This window comes from Otolemur garnettii, unplaced genomic scaffold (assembly GCF_000181295.1).
Source record: "Otolemur garnettii isolate 467f Iridium unplaced genomic scaffold, OtoGar3 scaffold00099, whole genome shotgun sequence".
In the NCBI taxonomy this organism is placed as follows: domain Eukaryota; kingdom Metazoa; phylum Chordata; class Mammalia; order Primates; family Galagidae; genus Otolemur; species Otolemur garnettii.
The window spans coordinates 4,642,936-4,664,794 of record NW_003852494.1 but is presented as its reverse complement, the minus strand read 5'-3'; the positions used below and the strand labels follow the sequence as shown (position 1 = coordinate 4,664,794).

At 53.7% G+C, this 21,859-nt stretch overlaps 1 protein-coding gene and 1 pseudogene across 1 annotated transcript; one reads left to right on the top strand and one right to left on the bottom strand.

The window, feature by feature from the left end:
* Nucleotides 1-6,573: 6,573 nt before the first annotated feature.
* Nucleotides 6,574-21,723, bottom strand: LOC100945179 (refilin-A). The gene is made up of 3 exons (XM_003796034.2): nucleotides 21,517-21,723; nucleotides 8,594-8,703; nucleotides 6,574-6,907 (listed from the first exon to the last, which is right to left on the bottom strand). The coding sequence occupies exons 1-3, from the start codon at nucleotides 21,721-21,723 to the stop codon at nucleotides 6,574-6,576; spliced, it is 651 nt and encodes a 216-aa protein (XP_003796082.2).
* On the top strand, nucleotides 17,885-18,196 carry LOC100944860 (annotated as a pseudogene).
* Nucleotides 21,724-21,859: the final 136 nt, after the last annotated feature.

The following is a 21,859-nucleotide window of genomic DNA, read 5'->3' as shown; positions in this document are numbered from 1 at the left end:
TTCTCATGGCTGCTTTGATTACAAGGCAGGAGAGGGGCCAACTCCTGCCAGCCTGGGCAGGAAAGCTGCCTACCTACTTTTCACACTCAGGCCTGCTGCATTCCTTCTGAGACAGAGTGGAGCCTCAGAAAGGCCACAGTTCTTTGCCATGAACCCCAAGTCCTCCACCCTGCCCTTGGTGGCAGCAACCTGGTCTCAGCCTCACTATCCTACTCTTCCTCTGTAGCTATAGCAGAGCCACTGCCTCTCCCACCCGTGACCAGCTGCCACCCCATGTCACAGTAACCTATGAAGTATCAGCCTCTAAGCCAAGTTAGGGAGAGCATCAGAGAGACCTCATTGGTCCCCTAGGTATTGGAGGCTAAAGAGACAGGTGCTCTGGTACACCAGCAGCTATGGGGGTGCTGGGGTTCCTCAGTGCGCCCACCACCTGCTGCCCCAGAGGAAGGAAGGCTGCCCTTGTCCTGGAGCTTCCCTACCTGGTCTGAGCTGGCCTGAAAGCCCCCTTTACCCTTAGATGTTGGGGACCTTCACCTTTGGCAGAGCTATGAGGTTAGGTGTACCCCAAAGGCATTTCTGGAGCCGTTGTAGGGTGACGGACACAAGCCTGTGGCCTGCTCTGCCCCAAGACCAGCTGGACTTGTAGGCAGTCAGTGGACAGTTTTCCCGTGGGGTCAGTGCCTGGGATATAGCTGGCTTTGCAGACTCCTGGACCTTTGGGTCCTCTGAGGAGCAGAGGAGGTGTGTTCTTGTTCCCTCTGGGGCCTTTGGCTGAGAGGGTGAGTAGACGGTCTGCAAAGCAGGGTGTTTTTTTTGTTCTTCCTCTTCCAGAGATGTTTCAGAGTTGTGCCAAGCCCAGACACCTTAGGGTTCTAGACTCCATCCTCTCCCTGACACCATCTCAGCCTCTAGGCCCAGCAGCCCAGGGTGCTGTCCTCTTGGCCCACCCAGAAACAGCCCCTTCCTAGAGGCTGGGAGCAGGGCCACCATGCCTGGCCAAAGGGACACCTTGACATACGGGGAACCAGCCTTCAGGGGTGAAGCAGGCGTCTGACTTGAGCTTCACCTTCAGCACTGGGGGAGGCTGACCCCACGGGATTTGGGCAGGTGGGATTTTCATTCTCAGGGAACTCATCTGGCCTCGCTGGCACCTGAGGTCACCCTGAGTGACTGCTTTGGTGCACAGAGAGCTTGGCTTCTGGACTTGGCACTGGGTTCTATGTGACCCTGGGGCTGCTATAGTCCATGCGGTGGCCCCATGCATGACAGGTTTCAGACCCGGCACCCAGATGTAGTTCTGAGGCCTGTAGGCAGATGGCAGTGTGGGGCTGGCTAAGGGCCCTGTTCTGGGCCAGGCCTCCTTCCACCTAGGACACAAACCTGCCCCCACCCAAAATCAGTAATGGGTCAGGTTTGTTGGCCATGCCAGTTGCCCACTCATCATGATGCCACCCAGGATACCTAGCACCTATCTCAGTTGTAGTCAGACCAGAGTTACAAGGGGACGGAGCACAAATGTCAGCCCACATGGTCATCTCTGCCAGCCCCTGTCTCTGTGCTTTAGAGATGGCACTGTTTAATACCTCTGTGTATCTTCTGGGGACCAGTGGCCCAGACCCAAAACAGGGGAATGTTTGTAGGGTATAGGGAGAGACCATGGCCTCCTGCTGCCCTCAGAGGATCTGCTCTGTCTCCCAGCTGGTCCTCAACCCCCAAAGAGTTCATGCACCCCAGTCTTATTTGGCCTTCTCACTGTTCCATATTTAAGATGGAGGCTTATACTAATTCCCTGGTCTCCCCCCATCTCCCTAGAAAACTCCTACATATACTTCAAAACCCAGCTGGGACATTACTTCCTCTAAGAACTCCAGATCTCTCCTTTTTGAGTATCTGTTAAAATAGTTAACAGGTCACAGCTCTTTTCTTTTCGCTCCTCACCCTGCTTTTGGCTCTAAACCTTCCTGCCAACTATGTTGAACTGAACTGGAAAATGCTTTATAAAGGACAGTTCTTTGCAAATGTCACCATGTCTTAAGACATCGGGAAGTTAGTTAAAATGCCAATCCCTGAGTCCACATAGTCTGATTCAGACGTCCTCAAACTACTGCCTGTGGGCCACATGCGGCCCACCGAGGACATTTATCCGGCCTGCTGGGTGTTTTTGCCACCGCTGCCTGTCCTGCTTAGCAGCCGACTCGTCCCAGGGCCCAGATTCCAGCCCTCCAACGGTCTGAGGGACAGTGAACTGGCCCCCCTATTTAAAAAGTTTGAGTACCTCTGTTCTAGGTCTAGGCTAGGGCCTGGGAATCTGTGTTTTCAACAAGTAGCCTAGGTGTTTCTGATGTGGGTGGTTTGCAGTCCTCACTCTGATGGCAGGGTCAGTTCCCAAGGTTGGAGCTATCCCTTCACCTGGAACCTGGCACCTCTTTTCTGTTTGACCAGGATATCTCCAGTGAGGACACAAAAGGGTCCATAGGAGGCCTGACCCACCAGCTACAGGGCAGGAATGTACTTGTCCCCAAGACAACAGGGTTGGCTCAGGATAATCACTCCTGAGATGATGCAGATAAACTGGAGCAGTCAGGGTGGATTCCTAGAGGCGGCAGGTCTTAGGGAGTGGATGGGCTGAGAGGAGCAAAACCTACATGAACAAAGGTTAGGAGTGAGGCCCAGCCAGGGATTCTGTGGAGCCCTCAATGGCTGGACCTAAGTCAACAGGGACCCAGGAGTTTCTGAGTTGAGCAGTTGCTCAGTCAGATCATTGACTGGTTCTCTGAAAATTAGGGTAGCTTGGGTTTATGGGGTGCTGAATGGATCATGAGGGAGAAACAGGCCTGGGACTCCAGTCTCGGGCCAGGATGGGGGTGTGGCACAGCAGAGCCCCCTTGTCCTGGGCGCACACCAGGCCATGGGCACTCTCGTGAGGGCAGAGCCTCATGTTGTAAAGAGGCCAGAGTGTGGAGCCAGCTGCCAGGCTCTGGCCAAGCCTTTGACCTCTCTGGGCCTCGGTTTTCTCATCTGTAGAATGGGGTGATGATGCTGCCATAATTGCTAAATGTGATTTATCCCTTTTACACAGCTGCCATTAACTCAACTGTGTGGAAGGAATACAAAGGTGGATTTTATAGAGGGAGAAGAGAAACTGCAACTGGTTGTTTGACAGTTTGCATATTTTGGGAATATATCAGTCAGTCATGTGGCAGCTGGTAACAGGGTTCTCTGGCCATTCTGTCCTGGAAAGCCTAGAAGGGCCACCAAATGAAGCTGTGTTGTTGTTTATGGGTCCTGCAGAAAACCAGGAGGCTTCAGCTGTGGGGACAGGAGCTATCCTGGCAGTGGCAGCTCTCATCCACTTGCTTCCTTCTGGTAGAATTCTCCCTACCCTCACCAAAAGATGAAGCAGGTAAAACACAGAACGTGCTCATAGCATGACTGGGCACAGTCCCAGTGCTCTGTGTCTGTTGGCACCAGAGCTGTGGTTCTTGTTACTCCCACTTTGGGGAGGAAGAGATGGGATTATGTCGAATTTGGCTGATGGCGGGGAGGGGCACTTGTTTGCAGAGGGGCACTGCCAACTTTGCTCTTAGGCCTGCAAAATAGAGACCTTAGGCCCATGTTGCAGAGGCTCAAAAAAGGGAAATAGCATATTCTGACAGAGCTCACCCCACATCAGCCCCCTGCCTGGGTGACAGTTGCCCCTCTGGGGGCATCACCAAGGGCTTGCCTGGCATGTGAACATTTTGCTCATCTAGTGGACATGGGCCAGGGGCAAGGGAGGAAGGACCTTTAGCAAGAGTGCCCTGAGGCTAGGCAGCTGGAGCTCTAGGAGTCTCCAAGGGCTCGGGACAGGGTCTGCATGAAACTAGTGCCTCTTTCTGCCTGTCTCCAGGTCCCCTGGGTTCCCATAGGACAGAAGAGCTGCTGCAACAGAAAACCAGTGTGCCTTTGGGAGCTTTAGGAGCCAGTCTCTCACTCCCCCCTCCTCATCCCTGACTGGGCCCCTGCACTGCAGGCTACAGGTGGCCAGGGCTCCAACCCCACCAGGGAAGGCACACACTGTGGGGCAAAGTGAGCCCAAGAGGTCCCTGGTGCAGGCTTTCGGGCTTGTGTACTCTCCAGGAAGCAGATGTGGACATGGGGGGGAGGGCGCGGGTAAAAGGTTTTGGGGGTACTGCCTGTTAAAGATGGAGGAGAAGGAGCATTCCTGGGTAGGAGGGCCTTACATGCCGTGCACACCCAGCATCTCAGCCCAGGCTCTGGAGCAAAGTCTGATCCCAGGAGCACACTCCCCCCCCACCCCCACCCCCAGTCCACTGGATTCATTGGGACCGTGTCAGGAAACCCATTTTTCCTTTGAGGTGGTGAGAGATCAAGGTTGGCTGAAAATCAAACTTGTGAAATGGAGTTTGCATGGATTACGGAGGATATTAGAGAATGCTACTGCCAGTGTGTGTATTTGCATGGAATCCCATCACCAAAGAGGGACAGAGGGCTGGGAGCACCTGAAATGGTGTTTCTGTCCTGCTTGTCCACAGCAGAGGCCTTAAGGTTCATGCAGACCTGTCATTGACTGTGCCTGTTGTGGCATTCACTACCCTATTCCCTGTTAGGGTCACACCCTGTGAGGCAGGCACTCCAGTGGTTAAGAGTGTCAGGGATCTTGGGCTCAGGTCCTGGCTCTGTCTCCTACTAGCTATGTGACCTTGGGCAAGTTACTTAACCTCTCTGTGTCTAACTTTCTCTTCTATAAAGTGGAGAATCAGTAGTACCTGTCTCAGCAGGTAGGGATGACATGAGTGAAAAACCACATTAAACATTTAATACAGTGCTTGGGATGACCCCAACCCCAGGGCCAATTCCAGTCTGATTTTCCAACTCATTGAGGACACTGTCCTTGCTTTCCAGTGTCTCCCTTAATGCACTCAGGATCTGGAGCCCAAGGCCTTTCTAAGTGTCAATGGAAACAAATCCTAAGGTACATCCTAGCCAGTGGCAGCTGAGGCTGTTCTCCAGGGACAGGGTGGGGCTGGGATGCAGAGCAAGCTCAAAGCACGGGCACACATCAAAAATGCAGATGTCCCAGCCCCTGGCTCCAGGTCGGGGCCTGGGCATTTATTAACTTGCTCTTGGGTAGACCCTATATACTCTGAGGCTGGCCTTGAAGTAGGGGTTAAGTCCCTCCTGTCCCCCATGAGCAGGGAGGAGGCAAGGTCTCCCAGGCAGTAATGCCATGTGGGAAGAACAGTGGGTGGCCATAGAGTGAGATGCCCCTGGGAACAGGTCTGCCCCTTCACCCCCGTGGGAATGAGGGTCTCAGAAACTAAAATGGAAGTCCCTTTGGGTTTGCACATTTTATTAAGATAATCAATTGATTTCTTAAGTTACTTCTTTATCAGACAGCATCCCTGGAGAGAAAATACACTATCTATGTGGATATATAAAAATATACCAGATATTTTATCCCTTCTGGGCATGAGCTGAGTCGCACAGAGGGAACTTGGGGGGTGGCAGGAGCAGCTGCCCACTGCTGAGGCATTCAGGTCAGAGAGGGAAGAGGGCTCAGAGGGGCATCCTCATGGCCACCATAGAGTTTCTGGGGTATCCAGTGGCCCCAGAGGTGCTCCAGCCCCCTGGACATCCTGGCTTGTCCCAGGGATCCCCAACCCAAGTCTTCATCTAGCCGGTCTTCCCACATTTTGGGCAGTGCCAGGCACTACATGTTGTCATGTAGAACCGACCTTGTGCAGGAGGCCTCCACGGTGTTATCTCCAAGCTGGTGGCTGAACTCAGAACCACTTTGAATCTAGACTGGTTTCACATAGGTGGCAGCGACATTTCTGAGATTTCATGGCCTTCCCTGGGTTGGCCTTGACATTCTGAAGGTGGTGCATGGACGGTGTTGGCTGGGGGCACCGTGGGGTGAGGCTCCGGGTGCTGAGCCCCAGGGCTTCCCTTCTGCAACCAAAGCCCTGGCATGGCTATGGCTCCAGGTACTTCCGAGGCTATCTCCTCCTGCCCCCAACATAACCAACACCAGCCCTGGTAACAGTGTCCACTTTCGCCCAACTTCCCAGCTCAATGTGTGCTGAGCCACAGCTGGTCCTCTCAGCACAAGCTGAGGCCCATGTTGGAAAGACTCCCCTCCAGGAACAGGTGCTGCCTGGCTGGCCCCCTCATCCATTCACAGCCTTAGCCACCTGCCCAGGACACAGGAGTGGCAGGGCTCTCCAAGGGATGCAGTAGGTACCCTCTACCACCACCACCCCCAGCCAAGGTGGAAACACCTGTGTCCTTCCAATGCTCAGGGCTGTCCTCTGCTTCAAGGGTACAGCATGGACTCACCTCTGCCTAGCCTGAGGTGGCTGCCACCCAGTTGTGCCTGCCTGTATTGCCTTGAGGTTTAAGTGCTAACAAAATAGATGCGTTTTCTGAGTCCTCCACACTGGATCAAGGGAACACATGGCCCAGCCTGTGGGTCGGGGCAGGGGGCCAGGACAGCCTTGTTCCATGTTGCTCCTGGCACAGCGGACTCCCCACCTGCCTCCCTCCTGCCCAGAGCCCGCCCCAGCCCTATCAGGGTGCGGCAGGACCAGAGAGGTGGGAGCCAGGGTCCTCGCACGGCCGCAGCTGCACACTGGAGGTGAACCAGCGGCTGGGCCGGCCCAGGCTGCAGTGCAGGGTGGTCCGGAAAGTGTTTCTGGCGTGCTTGGGGAAGATGATGGTGGTGCTGCGGAAGTGCAGGGCACGAGGGCGAGGCTCCAGGGTCAGCTGGCTGCGGTAGTTGCGCCACGTGCAGTTGGGTGCTGCCACAATGGTCTCACTGTAGGCTGTGACAGTGGGCACAGGTGCATAGAAGACCTTGTCCCGGAAGTGCTTCTCGGAGGCGTACTTGACCTCAGAGTTGCAGCTGTGGAGGACAGGAGGGTGGGGAGTGAGCCCAGGATGAGCGGCAGCCCAGACGCCCCCCCACACACACACACCATGGACCCAAGGAAGACACTCGGCAGAGCTCTCGGCACAATGGCCTTGTCAACGTCAAGAACGTGAAGAAAGGCTGCCCAAGGTTACCGCAGACTAAGGAGACAACTGAGTGCAACACATAGCCCAGGATGGATCCTGGAAAGGTGCCCTAAAAGGACATTATTGGGGCAACAGATGAAATGTGAATATGAGGTAGAGATTACAGGGTGACGTTGCAATACTGGATTTCCTGACCTGTGCCACTGTCATGGAAGCAGATGTCCCTATTAGGAAACCCACTGAACTGTCTGGGGACCCCAGGGAAGGAACAATCTATTCTTAAGTGGGACAAAATGTAAGCAACTGGGGTCACATGAGGGTCACTTGTACTTTTCCTTTTTTCTTTTTTCTTTTTTTGTTAAGAGATGCCCTCAGTAGAGTGTCATGGCATCACAGCTCACAGCAACCTCCAACTCTTGGGCTTAAGCGATTCTTTGGCCTCAGTCCCAAGTAGCTGGGACTACAGGCGCCCGCCACAATGCCTGGCTATTTTTTGTTGTTGTTGTTGCACTTTGGCTGGGGCCGGGTTTGGACCCACCGTAGGTTAAAAGAATGAGTATGGGTCAGCGCCCTACTCACTGAGGCACAGGGGCCGCCCACTTGTACTTTTCTTGCACCTGTTTGGTGCAAGATTAAATCAAAATAGGTTTCTCAAAAGTTCCTAGGAAATCCAAGTAGAAATTTAGGAGTGGGAGGCTCTTGCCTGCCTCATTCCCTACCTTGTCCCCACAGACCACCAGTAAATACCTGTGAAGGGATCAGAGGCCCCAAGAGTCAAGGCACCCCTCACCCACGCCAGCTGGAGCATCTGCATATCTACTTTTGATTTGTATTTTTAAAACTTAAAGGGTGTTTGAGGAGGAAAAAACAAAATTCCTGGGACCATATGCAGAGCTGGTGGGGGCAGCAAGCAGGACTTGCATGTCTGGCTGGCCCCACTCGATATGGACAAATTGATCCACAAAGTCCCGGGGATATACACGCAAGACCCACATACACCCCACCTTTGGGAAGCCTGAGCCCCAGCAGCCTGAGAGAAGGGTGAATTCATGCAGGAAGTTTCCCCATGGGGTCACCTTAACTCCAAATTCAGACACCACCTAAGATGCCTTGTGCATGGGAGGGCACCGAGTGGACTTAGGGGCAGCCACTTCTTGGTGACATAAAGGGCCTAAGTTAAATTTATAGAGGACACAGGGCAACTCAGCCTTCCCATAACACCCGGGAAATACTAAATGGAAAAAGGGTCCCCAGTAGGGTGTGGTGATGGATACCTAGAAACTCAGCAGAGAAAGGAGAGGGGCCCGCACGGGGCGCTCCAGCAGTGATGTTTACCATTTTCCAAACCTTCGGGGAAATTAGATTTACAATAAAAACCAATCCGGTTGTTGGAGAAGAAGGTAATGAGGGAAATGGCTGAATAGACCGGGAGTGGAGATGGAGATGCATGGTTCCCTGGGGTCAGAGTATTTTATTTAAAATCACTTTTATCTCTGGCAAAGACTTGGCCACCTACCCACCCCACCCCCACAGGAAGCACCTGCCCCCCTATCAAGGCTCCCGACCCACTCACCGGATTTCATGGGAGGGTTCTGGGTCCACCTTGATGCTCTCTCCAAAGAACACAGGCAGCATCCGGGCTCTCATCTCGGGGGCTGGGGGGTTGTGGAGGAGGGAAGGAGGCTGCAGGGAGGGCATAGGCATGAGGTTATACAGCCCTTGGGCACAGCAGCCCCTCACTCCCTGCTGGGCATCACCTGCCACCCTTCCCTCTCTGGCTCAGTCTAGAAGCCTGGCCCCCAAGTGCCAGCTCTCAATACAGGGACCTGGTAGTGGCCTCTCACTACAATCTCTGGGCCACACTGAGGCCCTGGAGCCAGCCTTAGAGCCCTGGGATCCTTTTTAGGAAGCCCCCGTGGGCAGTTGTCTGGGAGAAGCTAAAATCCCTTCTTGGTGCCACCCAAGGCTGGAGCAGCCTCCATGGGGGTGATGCCTGCCAGGAGAGGGACACACAAGTGGGGCGTGGCTGGGCCTGCAGAAGGGGGCAAGAGGCAAGTCAGAACAGCAAACTTCCCAGGAGGGCAGGTGCAGGCCCCTAGTGTTGCCTAGCTATCGTCCACCTCTTTTGGAAACAGCATTGCATCTTCCCAAGGACAAGGACTGCATTAGACAGGGATATAACCCACACTGGGCCCATAGGACCCATGCCCAGGTTTTCTGCTGGAGCTATGGGGAAAGCCCCCGTGAGTGACTAAGAATGTGGGCAAGGAAGACCCCATCTGGAAATGAAGCAACACACTGAAGAGAGCAGGAATCAAAGGCAGTGAGAGGTAAAGTCTTGCTAACATTGTTCTAGGGTCTGGATCAAACCATGCCTGAAGCTGTCCTCAGTTGTGAGCACCAGCCAATCAATCCATTTTGTGCCTTAAGACACTTTGAGCTACCTTCCTGTCTCTTGCAACTGGAAGAATCTTGGCAAGGTGGGAAAGGATGCCACCCACAGCCCCCATAAAGAGCCTCTTTAGATAGATACAAAGAACTCATTCCCTGCTCCCTTCCCTAGCCCATCCTGCAGCTCCACTCTGGGAAGTTCTTCTGGTCTATTTTAAAGTCTGTCCCTAAATTTCTATTCCTTATGGAAACATAAACCACCAGGGATCTCTCCCCAGTTCATCTTTGAGGGACCAGCAGCCCCAGGGGGCTCCTGCCCAAACCAGCATGGTGACATTTCTGAGCTCCCACAGTATTCCCCCCGCCCCCAGGGCTCCATCCAGGCTCCTTCCTGCCCAACCAACCCAAGAAAATCCCTGTCCATCTGAAGGCACTAAGCCCAAGGCCAGCCCAGTAAAGATCTCCCCTAGGACAGGCCAGCAAGCTCTTCCCAAAGCTGCCACAGGGTGCCCCATCCTGCCAATCACCCCATTCTGTCAGACACATCTTCACCCCTGCTAGGAGCCAGGACTCGAGCTGGGAGATCCTCATGCCAACCCCTTGTCAGACAGTCCCAGCTCTCTGCCTTCCATGCACAGGTGGGAACCGTATTTCCCTGGAGGGTACTCATGGCTTGGCTGCCTGGGACACTTGTCAATCCTAGTCAGGGATTTCACCACTTGTGCGAGATCCTTCAGACACCCTCCTTCTGACCCAACATTCACAATGTGGCATCTCTACCATCCTCAGACCCTCGGTGCCCTCAAAGGGCAGAACACATGGGGTCACAGCCAACCCAGAGTGAACATGTGACAACAGCCAGGAAGAAGCCCTCATGGTTTAACGCCACAGAGACGGGGATGTTTGTCCTGAGGCAGTTCCTCGCTGACTAGCACATGCTAGGGGAGCATTGTCCCAACAGGGCCACCCCCCACCAGCCACTGCTACAGCTCCCTGTGCCCACGTCCAGGGCTCAGGGACTCCCTGGAAGTCCTTCACTCAGCTCATTTATTGAGTGCTGGCTGGGTTCTGCACTGTAGTCGCCACAGTGAACAGAGCAGATGGTCCCTAGCTTCATCCCAAGCTTCCGCCAGGATCCCCCCACCCTCTAGAGCAGTGGTTGCTGCGAACAACAAAAATAATTTTATGGTTGGGGGTCACCACACCATGAGGAACTGTATTAAAGGGTTGCGGCATTAGGGAGGTTGAGAACCACTGCTCTAGAGTATTCTACAAATGGATTAAAATTCCCAACGAATGGACTAAAATGTCCCAACTGGTGAGGACCATGACTGGGTGATAAGAGCTTGAGGGGATTTGACCATCCGGTAACCAAGGAGAGTTTCCATGGGATGTGATATGTGGCCACACGGGTCACAGGACCTGCACTTTAATGTGTCCTGGAACCCCACTCCATCAGTCACGAGGGCCACACAGCCCTAAGCAGCACCCAGGACCCCAGCACACACTCAGCCCCGCCACCCGTGGCTGCATGCACCATGCCCCAGGACCTTGAGGCCTGAGCTAAGACGGGAGCCACTAACCACCTGACACTATTCTATTTAAATAAGTGAAAATTAGGTCAAATGAAAAACTCCGCTCCTCCGTGGACATTCGCCACATGTGGCTGGCGGCTGCCATTTTAGCCAGAGCAGATTTCTATCATGCCCCAACACAGACAACCTAGGGGCCCTGCCCACACCTCCAGTGTTGAGAGGCAATGAATTCCCATTGCTTTAAACCATCCAGTCTGTGGTCTTTGTTACAGCAGCTCCAGAGAGAGAATACAAAAGGCCACATTTCACAAATCCAATTAGAAGAGAGCACCAGGCACTGTTTCAGACACTGACCAAATGCCTGAGCACACTGTCACCACGATGGCCCCAGCAGGGCTACTGGCCATTTTATACACACTGAAATTGGGCCATGGGTGGCTACATAACTTGCCCAAGGCCAGAACAGCTACAGGAGATGACCTGGCTCCACAGTCTGTGCCCTTACCCACACAGCCTCTCACCCACGACCTGCCCAAACCTCCCCTGCCACGCACAGGGTCAAGGCATTCCCACTTCTCTCTCATGCCCTCACACCCAGTCCAAGCTGACTCTGTGCCTTGGCTCATGCTGTTGCCTATCCCGTCCATCCTTCCAGTGCCTTCGCACTTGGCCAGGTGAGACCCACTCAAGCTCCCTGTCCTTCCTGTCCTGGCATTCTCCATGGGGACCCCATCTCCATTGCTGTGACCCCTTGTGTGTCTGTCACCCCCAGACCAGGAGCTCCTTAAGGTAGGATACTTGTTCACCTCTTTAACCCGAAGCCCAGCACCTTACAGACCCTGCATTGTCCAGAGACAGCCCACACCTGCAAAGCAGCCCTGGGAGCTCCAAAGGTGGGCACACACCTGTCTTCAAGTCTGGTAACAGATTGTGGACAGAGTCACCAGCAGCCCCATTCCTGCTAGTCACAGTGTCCCCAGAACAAGGGCTGAGCGCCACAAGAGAAAGGATACAGGCTTGGAGAAGGAAGAGGTTCCCCGAAGCCCCCTGCAGGTGACCCCATCTCCCTTTGGCACTCACACATGCTGAGTGGCCCAAGAAAGCAGCTGCTGCTACTCCTTGGGTGTGGCAGGCAGGACAGTGGTCCCAAAGATGGCCATGTCTTAGTCCCAGGACCCTCCATAGTAAAAGGGGCTTTGCAGATATGATTAAGGATTCGGCATGGGGAGGTGATCCTGGATCATCCAGCTGGCCCCAAGTGTGTGAAGGGTGCTTTTAGGAGGTGGCAGGAGGTCAGAGTCTGAGAGAGCTTGAAGACACTTTGCAGGCTTTGAAGGGGAGGAGGGGACACAAGCCAAGGAACATAGACCCCTCCCAAAGTTGGAAGAGGCGAGGAATGGACTCTCTCTGAGCTCCCAAGAGGAACCAGCCCTGCCAAGACTTTGATCTTACAACTTCTGACCCTCAGAGCTATAAGATAATGAATCTGTGTTGTTTTAAGCCACTCTGTGTTTGCTGATTTGTTCCAGCAGCCGTAAGAGACAAACTGTATGACTTGGCCTACATGACATCCCCCTTCTGGGTCACAGTCTTCTTGTCTCCAAGGAAGGCAACAGGAATAGCCATCTCACATGCGTCAGAGTTTGACGGGACAAGTGCATGCACACACCCAGCATGGAGGAAAGGGCTGTACATGAGATGGCTTGTGTCAGGAATCTTTCTTTGCCTTGAAGGTCTGGGTTGGGGGTCCTCCCTAGACAGAGGTATAATTCACGCCCTTTGAACCTTAGACAACATTTCAGGACACAAATTTAAAAAACAACAAAAAATAAGGCCATGATAAGAATTAGACACATCCAGCATCTTCTGTGGCTCATGGTTAAGTCAACACTACCCCTCCCCCAAGCTGAGAAACTCCATGATTTGATGTTTATAGAAATAACACTGGGGCGGTGCCTGTGGCTCAGTGGGTAGGGCACCAGCCCCATATACTGAAGGTGGCGGGTTCGAACCTGGCCCCGGCCTGAACTGCAACAAAAAAAATAGCTGGGCATTGTGGTGGGCGCATGTAGTCTCAGCTACTTGGGAGGCTGAGGCAAGAGAATTGCCTAAGCCCAAGAGCTGGAGGTTACTGTAGGCTGTAATGACATGGCACTCTACTGAGGGCGACAAAATGAGACTCTGTCTCTAAAAATAAAAATAAAAAGAATAACACTCTCTCCCCAAAAGGCATTATCTGAAGCTTGGCATTTTCACCAATGCACACGAGTGTTTGCTGAGTACCTACTGTGTGCTGGGCCCTATCCGGTAGAAGGAGGTACAGCTCCTCCTAGGGCTCTCCTGCAAAACAGGGTGACATGTGGCCACAGAAGAGGAGTGAGGACAATGCTGGTATGGGAGGGGACATAAACATGGGTGCTAAGGTTTTTAGAGGCATTTCCTTCATCTGGACAGGTGGCGGGGCTGGAGGGAGGAAGGGGGAGGAAGTATCCCCCTTGGGTCCACCTGGAATAAAGAATCAGTCAAACTCTGGTCTGCAGGGGCCAACATGAACACAGCCGCATCTGTGGGTCCTGCTTCCTGCCTGGTGCCAGGCCGCAGACAAGGCATAGTTCACAGGCCAGGCTGGGAAGCTGGAGCTCTGGGCACGGTCTTCCAAAGGCCCCGCTGGAAAAACATCTAAAATCTGCCCAAGCTGGAAGCGCTGCACAAGAGATGCAAGAAGCAGTGACAACCCAGAACAGGCCAGCATCCAACAGGCCTGGATGGCGAGACAGCTCCGGGAGTCCCTGCCAAGGCCCACAGATGCTCGCTGGGGCTCTGGGGACAGACATACCAAGGGAGATGGTATAGCCACCAAGCTATTGGGAAGCTGGGAGCTGGGCCCTTCTGGCCATGGGGTTATTTCAGCAGCAGAGTGGAGGTGCCGCCCCAGGACTCCAGCCAGCCTGGAGAGCGGGCAAGGGAAGTGCCTCTTGCAGCCAAGGGGGCAGGCTGTGCGCCTAGAAGCATGATGTCCAGCCAAGCGGTGAAGAGACACTCCCCAAAGACTGGGTCACATCCCCCAGGGTGACCAAGGCAGAGGAGGAGGCTTGGACACACTAGGGAACCTGTTGCTATCACCTGCTCTGGTCACTCGGCCACCTCAAGTCCAGGAAGCCCCCAGACAGGCCCATTCCCCCACCTCACACTGTTAAAAATGTCAGGCCCCAGCTCTGCCCCAGGTCTGTATTCTTGATCTGATCTAAAGAGACTCTGCTGAGAGACCCCTGGCTGCAGCTGGGGCTGGCAGTTTCGGGTACTCAGTTTCCCCTTATAGCTCTCAGACACAGGGACGGGGAAGAACATACGACTCCTGGGTGCACACACGCTGAGAGCTAAAGGCTGCCCATCTCCTGATGGCCCCCTTCCCCAGGCCCTGGGAAGGACACAGGCTATCCAGACCCCAGGCCCTCAGCTCCTTCTAGGGACCAGTGGGGCTGTGGGAGCCTAAGCTGGCTCCCTGGGTTGGAGGGGAGTAGGGGCCCAGGGCAGGCCTCTGAGGGAGCTGGGTCCAAAGGACAGTCGTCCGAGGGTGCCCTCTACCCGCCGGGCCCCACCCTCCTCTCCCACTGATTCATGGGCCTTCCCCAGAAGCCGCCAGGCTGGGGATAAACACGCCCTGGCTGGCAGTGAAAGTCCACATGGGCACTCCAGAGGCTGACCCGCCTCCTGGCTGCTAGACAGGCCACCGCCCACAGGCTGGCGAGAAAGATAACTGCTCTGTTGTAGGAAGCCCGGTGCCATGCAGTGATGCCTGCCAGCCCGTGGGCCAGCCTAGCTGGGCAGGGACACATAGGAGAGGCATGCTGCCATTTGTGCACAGCCTGAGTGACACAGGGCTGCCCACAGCTACCAGGCACAGGATGTGGCCAAGCCCACAGCCTGGACCACAGAACCACGCACTCTCTTTTAGTCAAAGACAACAAGCACCCATTGGTGGAGGAGTGGATGGCAAGAGGAGGGTCCAGGGCCCCCTGATGCTGCCCCTGGAGGAAGCAAGACATCCAGGAGGGACACTCCATACTGGCGTGGGGAACAGGCATCCTCACCAAAGCCACAGGGAGCTTTTCTCAGAGCATTCACCTTGCTGGCCAGGGTAGGCCTCTGCTCCTATTGGAATTTGACTGTGTCAGGCACACATTTGGAATTTAAGAATAAAGACTCATATGCTGGGCTAGGTTGATCTTAACTGTGCCCCACAAGAGAAATGAACCAAGGAGGGGATATTTAAACACCAAGAAGTCCCATCCTTCTTATGAAAGGCCATTGGCTGCAAATCCTGGGGAGGCAGGAGGGGGTCTCTTTCTAGCTGCTGTCCCACAATGCAGCACAACGCCACTGAAAAGTCATGGCAAGAATACAGCCTGTGTATGGGGGGCCCTGGAGACCCCAAACCCTGGGGAGTTAGGAAGCATCAGGGACAAAGCACAGGCCCCACAGGGCTCAGGGTCTGATCCCCAGAGCAGCGAAACTGTGAGCAAACATGAACACTGCAGCCTGGATGCTCCACAGGGGGGCCCCTCCCCATGACCCGCACCCAAATGCACAGGACTGCTGTGGACTGGCTTGTGTCCAGCAGATAACATCGGAGTTTAACCCCACTCCCACCCTGGGAGCTACGAATGTGGCCATATTTGGACAGAGGGTCTTTACAGATGTGATCAAGGTAAAATGAAGTCACACTGGATTAGGGTGGGTTCAAATCCAATGATTGGTGTCCTTATAAGAAGAGGGACATTCAGCATTCAGACATAAGGACACAGGCAAAGGGAAGAAGGCCATGCAATGATAGGGGCAGAGGCTGCAGTGAGGCCTCCGTAAGTCAAGGATCACAGAGGCCTACAGGCAACCACAGAAGCCAAGAGACAAACAGGGGGCAGAGTCTTCCCCGGAGTCTTTGGGTAGGGGGCTGCTCACACCCCAACTTCAGAATTCTTGGCCCCTAGAACTGTGAGACAATGAGTTTCTGTCTTTTTAAGTCCATGAAATCCTAGGAAGCTGGCACAGGTAGGCACCTGACAGCCAGTAACACAGTGGGGGTCACCATGCTGGGGCATGAGAATTTTCCTGTGGGGGACTGAAGGACTAGGGCAGGGTCTCCACTTCCCCAAGTGACTCAGAACTCCAGCCTTTCCCAAAGCACAGTTCACAATGACCAGGCAGCTTCCAAGAAAGTGACCTGCTTTATGCACACAGAGAATAAGATGTCCCAACGCTGCTGTTAAAGAGAAAGGCCTGGGCCACTGCCAGGTGAACAACGTCCCATTTTATTTTTGTGCTGACATGAATCTCATGTCAGGAGGTGCTGGTGGTCTAGGCCCTAATCCCCTGGCTGGAAGGCCAGAAGTGCCAACAGGCATATGGGATGGCCCCTAGGATGGTTGCTGCCACATCCATCTGGTAGCATTTTTCCCCACGAGGGTGACTCCTGCATCCTTGTCTCCAGAGCACCTGGAAGGGCATGGGCCTATTTGTTCTGTTCACACTAAAGCTATAGATAAAGGTGCATTTCCCCAACAGGTGAGCCTGCCACAGAGACCCACAGCTGTGAGAGATGTGTTTACCTGGGCAGATGCCGCTGAAGGAGGCGCCAGCATCTCTGGCCTTGCCTCCCCTCCCTGCTCTGCCCACCTTGGCCCAACAGGCCTGGCTCTCTTCTACCTGAGCATGCTCAGACACCTCCACAGGGACAGTCCTATGAGCCTGACAAGGAGTCACAGGGCCTGATCCCTATTTCCTCAGACTGTCCATCCACCCCTCTGTCCACCCATTTATGAGTCTATCCCTCTTTCCACCTATCTCTCTAGTCATCTGTCCATCCATCCATCCATCTGTCCGTCCATCCTTCCCAACCCCAAGCACGATCTCTCTGGTTTCCTTTGCTCTCCTTTCTCACCCTCAGTTTCACCATCATGGACCAGAAACACAGAAATAAGAACAGAAATGAGAAAATCCAGAAGTCCCAGAGGTAACAGCCAAGGTCCAAAGAGGTGGCTGTGACCATGGGTGGTCTCAAAGAACAAGGCACTCCTGGGAAATTTTCAAGGGTGGGCAAAGACGCCCCTCTCTCCACCATTGATTCAACTTAGAGGTGACCCACAAGGGTCGGAGGAAGCAGCCCCTGATCCTCAGGCACATTCTCCAATGGCATCCAGACAGGCACTGAGGTACAGACAGACCAGGAGAGACGGGATGGGGGGACCGGGCCCTGAGGGTGACAGCTCTGGCCATCCTCTGCATCTGAGAAGTAGCAATAGCTCACATGTGTCATGCATTACCACTACTCCATAGTGGCTTGGGTCCTTCACCTGTCACAGGGAGTTGTTCACGTCAACATGCATCCTGGAGAACGTAACATAAGATACTCCAGAGGGCAGGAAGATGGAACAGTGCCAGCTCCACAGACTGCCCCATTAACATGGGAGATGTGTCCTCAGGCCTCCTCGATGCCCACCTGCTAATGCTCAAAGCTCTGCAGGGCAGGGCAGGAGGAGGGGATGACACTGGATGGTCAATCTGCAGTGACAGTCAGGAGCTGGGAGCCCAAAGGTGGCAGAGAGATAACATCGGTCTGTCTTGTTTGTACCCGTATCCTCCACCTGCCTGGTTTTAATTATTTGTGGGGTGAATGTAGCTGACAGATAAGCACCACTCCACCCCATCCCCCGCCTGGCCCAATGGGCAGCCTGTGCTATCCTGGACTCATGCAAGAGCAGGGCCCCACCCTCCTGGGGGCAAGTCCCACACGGATAGAACGGGCCACTCTCTGTGTCCCTTTTGGGCACCCTTCTTGGTGAAGTCTCTCATTTGGGTTTCTAATTTAGGGAGTATGGCAGCTCAAGATGCCTTTTTTAAAAATAAAAATAGTTTTCGTTGCCGATAGTGCTCGCGCAAACATGGTGAATGTTCCTAAAACCCGCTGGACTTTCTGTAAGAAGTGTGGCTAGCACCAGCCCCACAAAGTGACACAGTACAAAAAGGGCAAGGACTGTCTCTATGCCCAGGGAAAGTGCATTATGACAGGAAGCAGAGTGGCTATGGTGGGCAGACTAAGCCGATTTTCCAGAAAAAGGCTAAAACTACAAAGAAGATTGAGGCTTGAGTGTGTGGAGCCCAACTGCAGATCTAAGAGAATGCTAGCTATTAAGAGATGCAAGCATTTTGAACTGGGAGGAGATAAGAGGAAGGGTCAAGTGAGACAGTTCTAATCATCTTTTATTTTATCATGAAGACAATAAAATCTTGAGATTATGGTCACTTCAAAAATAAATAAATAAATAAAAATAAAACAAGCACAAGTACATTTTAAAAGACCAAACAGAATTTTAATTTCTGGCCTCAGCTTAGCCTTGGAAGTCCCTGACCTGGCATCTCTCAGCCTCCCCCAGCCTCCCCAACATCCCAGGCCTGCTGTCTTGGCACCAGCTACAGGGGCCTCCCCGGGCACCTCAAGCTTGCCCATTTTGTTCCTGCCTCAGGACCTTTGCACTTGCCATTCTTTTGGACTGAGACACATTTGGGTTCTAGAACCATAAAGTTCACTCCCTGATTTTCTCAGCTTTCTATTAAATGTCACATCCATGTCACTTCGTCTAAAGTAGCTCCACCTGTTACCTAGATTTCTGTCTTAAGGACACATGATACTGCATCACATATTCAAGCTGGTGACTCTGTATTTCCCACTAGAATGCCGGTTCCCTGAGGCTAGAGATCTTGAACATCTTGTTCACTGCTGTGCCCCCCATAGCTCTAAATAGTGTGTAGCATACAGTAGGTGCTCAATAATTGTTGGTGGTACCGATGACTGACTCCTATATGCTCATTTGGTTTGGGAGTCATCAGGAATGCTTCCAGCTATGTGTCAGCAATTCATTCCTACTCAGACTGGGCTCCAATGCCTCTTACGTATTGGGGGGCAAACTGATAGCCAGCCCCTGCCCAGACCCCTTGCCCAGATGGGGGATGGTCCTGAAGGCAAGTCCAGCTTAGCAGAACAAAGTAGGAGAACAATTTGATGAGGTAAAGCATGAACCGATTTAACACACACATCCAGGGCAATAAAGAGAGTGACAAAGTATAGAGGACTCTCCAGTGGCTAGGGTTCGGGGACAGAATTGGAGCCTACCTCCCTAGCTGAGGCACAGGCCACCAACTTTGATCAACAAGGCAGCGTCAGCCACTGGGTGTCAGAACAACAATACCCACACCCAGCACAAAGCAGCCTAAGACCCAGACCCCTTGTCTCCAGAGCAGACCTGGTACTTACCACCAGCCCCTTCCTTGAGCATTTTAAACCATCAGCCCCAAGACACAAGGGCTGTGTCTCTTTCTCCTGAGATAAGCAACATCGGCAGTCAAAGTGTTGCCACATCTGCACCTGGAAAGGGCTCTCAGGTGGGGACAGACAGATGGATGAGCAGAGTGCTACTAAACTCCAGATTAGCCAAGTTTCCAACAGGGGGGCAGAGGTGGGGTGCCCTATGTGGTAGGTAATGGGGCAGGTGGGCACAGCTGCAATGGCAGGCCCCAAGCTGAGAAGAGGTTGCCCTTGGCAACCACTTCTTCTCTTTTTATTAAAAGCAGTTATCTCAGACCCTGTAGGTACACAATTTGTCTTTTTATTTAAAAAGAAAGCCCATAGGTAGTTAATTAGCTGCACAGTGAAAAGCAGGATAATATAAAGTTCAAGGGCAGATTCTGGGGCCAGATTCCCCAGGTTCTATCCCAGCACAACCGCTTACTGGCTGGGCAACTTAGGGCAAGTCGCTAAGCTTCTCTGCGCCTCGGCTTACCCTTCTGGAAAACAGGGACAACAAGAGCACACACTTCATAGGAATATTGTGAAAATTCAATGAGTTGATGTAAATAAAGGGCTGGGGACGCCAGGTTATCAATACCCATAGGAAAACCACCACAGGTTTGGCTTTTAAGCCAAATTAAAAGTTCAAGGCAGCCCAGTTCCATGCCTGGCATCTACTTAGCAGGAAAGGGGAAAAATAAAGTCAAAGAGAACAGCCAAGACAAGGAAGTCAGGCACGCTGTTCTTGTGGCAGCCACAGGCTGGCCTGCACAGCAGAGAAAGCATCCAGAAAACTCTTTAAGGAGGCTTCTGGGTCATGGAAAGACTCAAAGAAAAGGCTGGTTCCCTGTCCCTTTTCTCTGAGCCCTACTGTGTAAGACCCACAGGGACGTACTCCCAACACACACAGCCCAAGTACGCAACTGTGCCAAGTTCCAGCACTCCTGCAGGAAGACTGGCCCATTCAGACAGCAAGATCAGGTTCACTGCAAACAGGCTTGGTCACTTCTATCAACTCCTGGAAGTCCTGAGTAGCTTGTCAAGCCCCCCAAGTCCCAAAAAGGAAACCAAAGTTCAAATTCACTGCCTGATTTGCTTTAAGATAGTGGTCCCCAAACGATGCTGTACAAACAGAATTACCCCAAGGCATTTAAAACATCCTGGTGCCCAAGTTGAACTCTATCAACTCCATGAGAATTTCAGGGGTCAGGGTTTTTTTTTTTAAGATTCCACAACTGATTTCACTGGGCAGCCAAGCTTGGGACTCGCCAGACTAAAAAACAAGTGAAATTCATGCCTTTAGGCTTGACACAGGGGAATGATTCCTTTCTTCTGGGGAGAGGACCATTTTCAGCTGGGGGAGGCATATTTTTGCCCTGTGAGGTGCCAGGAGTGCATCCCTGGGGCCCAGGGAAAGTGGAGCCAACTAGATACTCACTCCAGCAGAAAAGATGTGCAGGCTAACATTGAGCTGGCCAGAGCACCGGCAGGAATGGGGAAATGCCACTGGGATTGCTAGCAACCTCCACTCATTTCAACTTGTCATTTCCTCAAGTCACCAAGGCACATGCTGCCCACACTGCCCCCCAGCCTGTCAGGCTCAGTCCAGGTGCCAAGCTGGATCCCTCCTGGAATCCACCCCTATCTTGCCGGAGTCTGGCAGGAGACAAAACTCCTGAGTTTCCTGACCTGGGGCTCCAGCCTCCCCCCGCCCGCCTCAGCTCCACGTCAACATCCCTTAACATCCAGGGAAGCAAGGGTTCCTGTCTGGGTTTGTTTTAGAAAAAGAAAGAAAGAAAAAGGCTTTCACACTGGCGGCTCTGAGACCATAAGCAGGGAACTGAGTCAGGAACAGCAAAAGGACCCGGACACAGATGTCTGCAACATGCTCGGACCTCTGGGCTCAAGCCCACGTAGTGAGCGGCCAACTTCTTTGGGAATTTCGGACACTGTTCTTTATCCCTGCCTGGCTAGGCCCCCTATACTGTTGACAGTAAGAAAGTCCCTCTGAAGAGAGGCCCGCCAAGGAGGGGTCTGCAAATGCCGGGTCAGACTGGACCACCCCCACCTACACACCCTGGTCCCCACCTGAGGAGCATGGCCACCGCGGGGGTAGGAAGGGAGGACGCCGGTTCCCGGTTTCTGCAGGGGCGCGTCTGGGAGCGCGGCGGCCACAGCCTCGCCCACCCGCCCCCTCACTCCAGTTTTGGCGCAGGGACGAGTCCTTACCGCTCTGACCTCGCTGGGTCCCGGGGGCTCCGAAGAGGCGCCGGCGCCCCCAGCGCGCGTGTCGAGGATGCCAGGCGCCAGCGAGTAGAAGGGCGGGCTAGGGCTGGGGCTGGGGGGCAGCCCGGAGTCGGGGCTGTCCAGCAAGCCCTCCCGGCCCTGCTCCTTGGGACTGTCCTCCATGCCCTGCAGATGCAGGTGGCCCACCATGTCTGGGGGGCGCGGGGCGCGGGCCCCGGGCTCCTCGGTGGCCTCCTCCACCGCGCTCCCGGGCCCGGGGCAGGCGGCGGCGGGGCAAAGGCTGCGCGCCTGGCAACCTGCGGGCGCAGCGAGAAGCGGCGATCAG

What these genes read in the sequence shown, in the direction of transcription:
- LOC100945179 (XM_003796034.2), bottom strand. Translation starts at nt 21,723, where the DNA reads ATGGTGGGCCACCTGCATCTGCAGGGCATGGAGGACAGTCCCAAGGAG. An exon ending in GACCCAGCGAGGTCAGAGCG is followed by an intron (nt 8,704 to 21,516) that starts GTAAGGACTCGT and finishes CCCTCCCTGCAG; the next exon opens with CCTCCTTCCCTCCTCCACAA. An exon ending in GAACCCTCCCATGAAATCCG is followed by an intron (nt 6,908 to 8,593) that starts GTGAGTGGGTCG and finishes TGTCCTCCACAG; the next exon opens with CTGCAACTCTGAGGTCAAGT.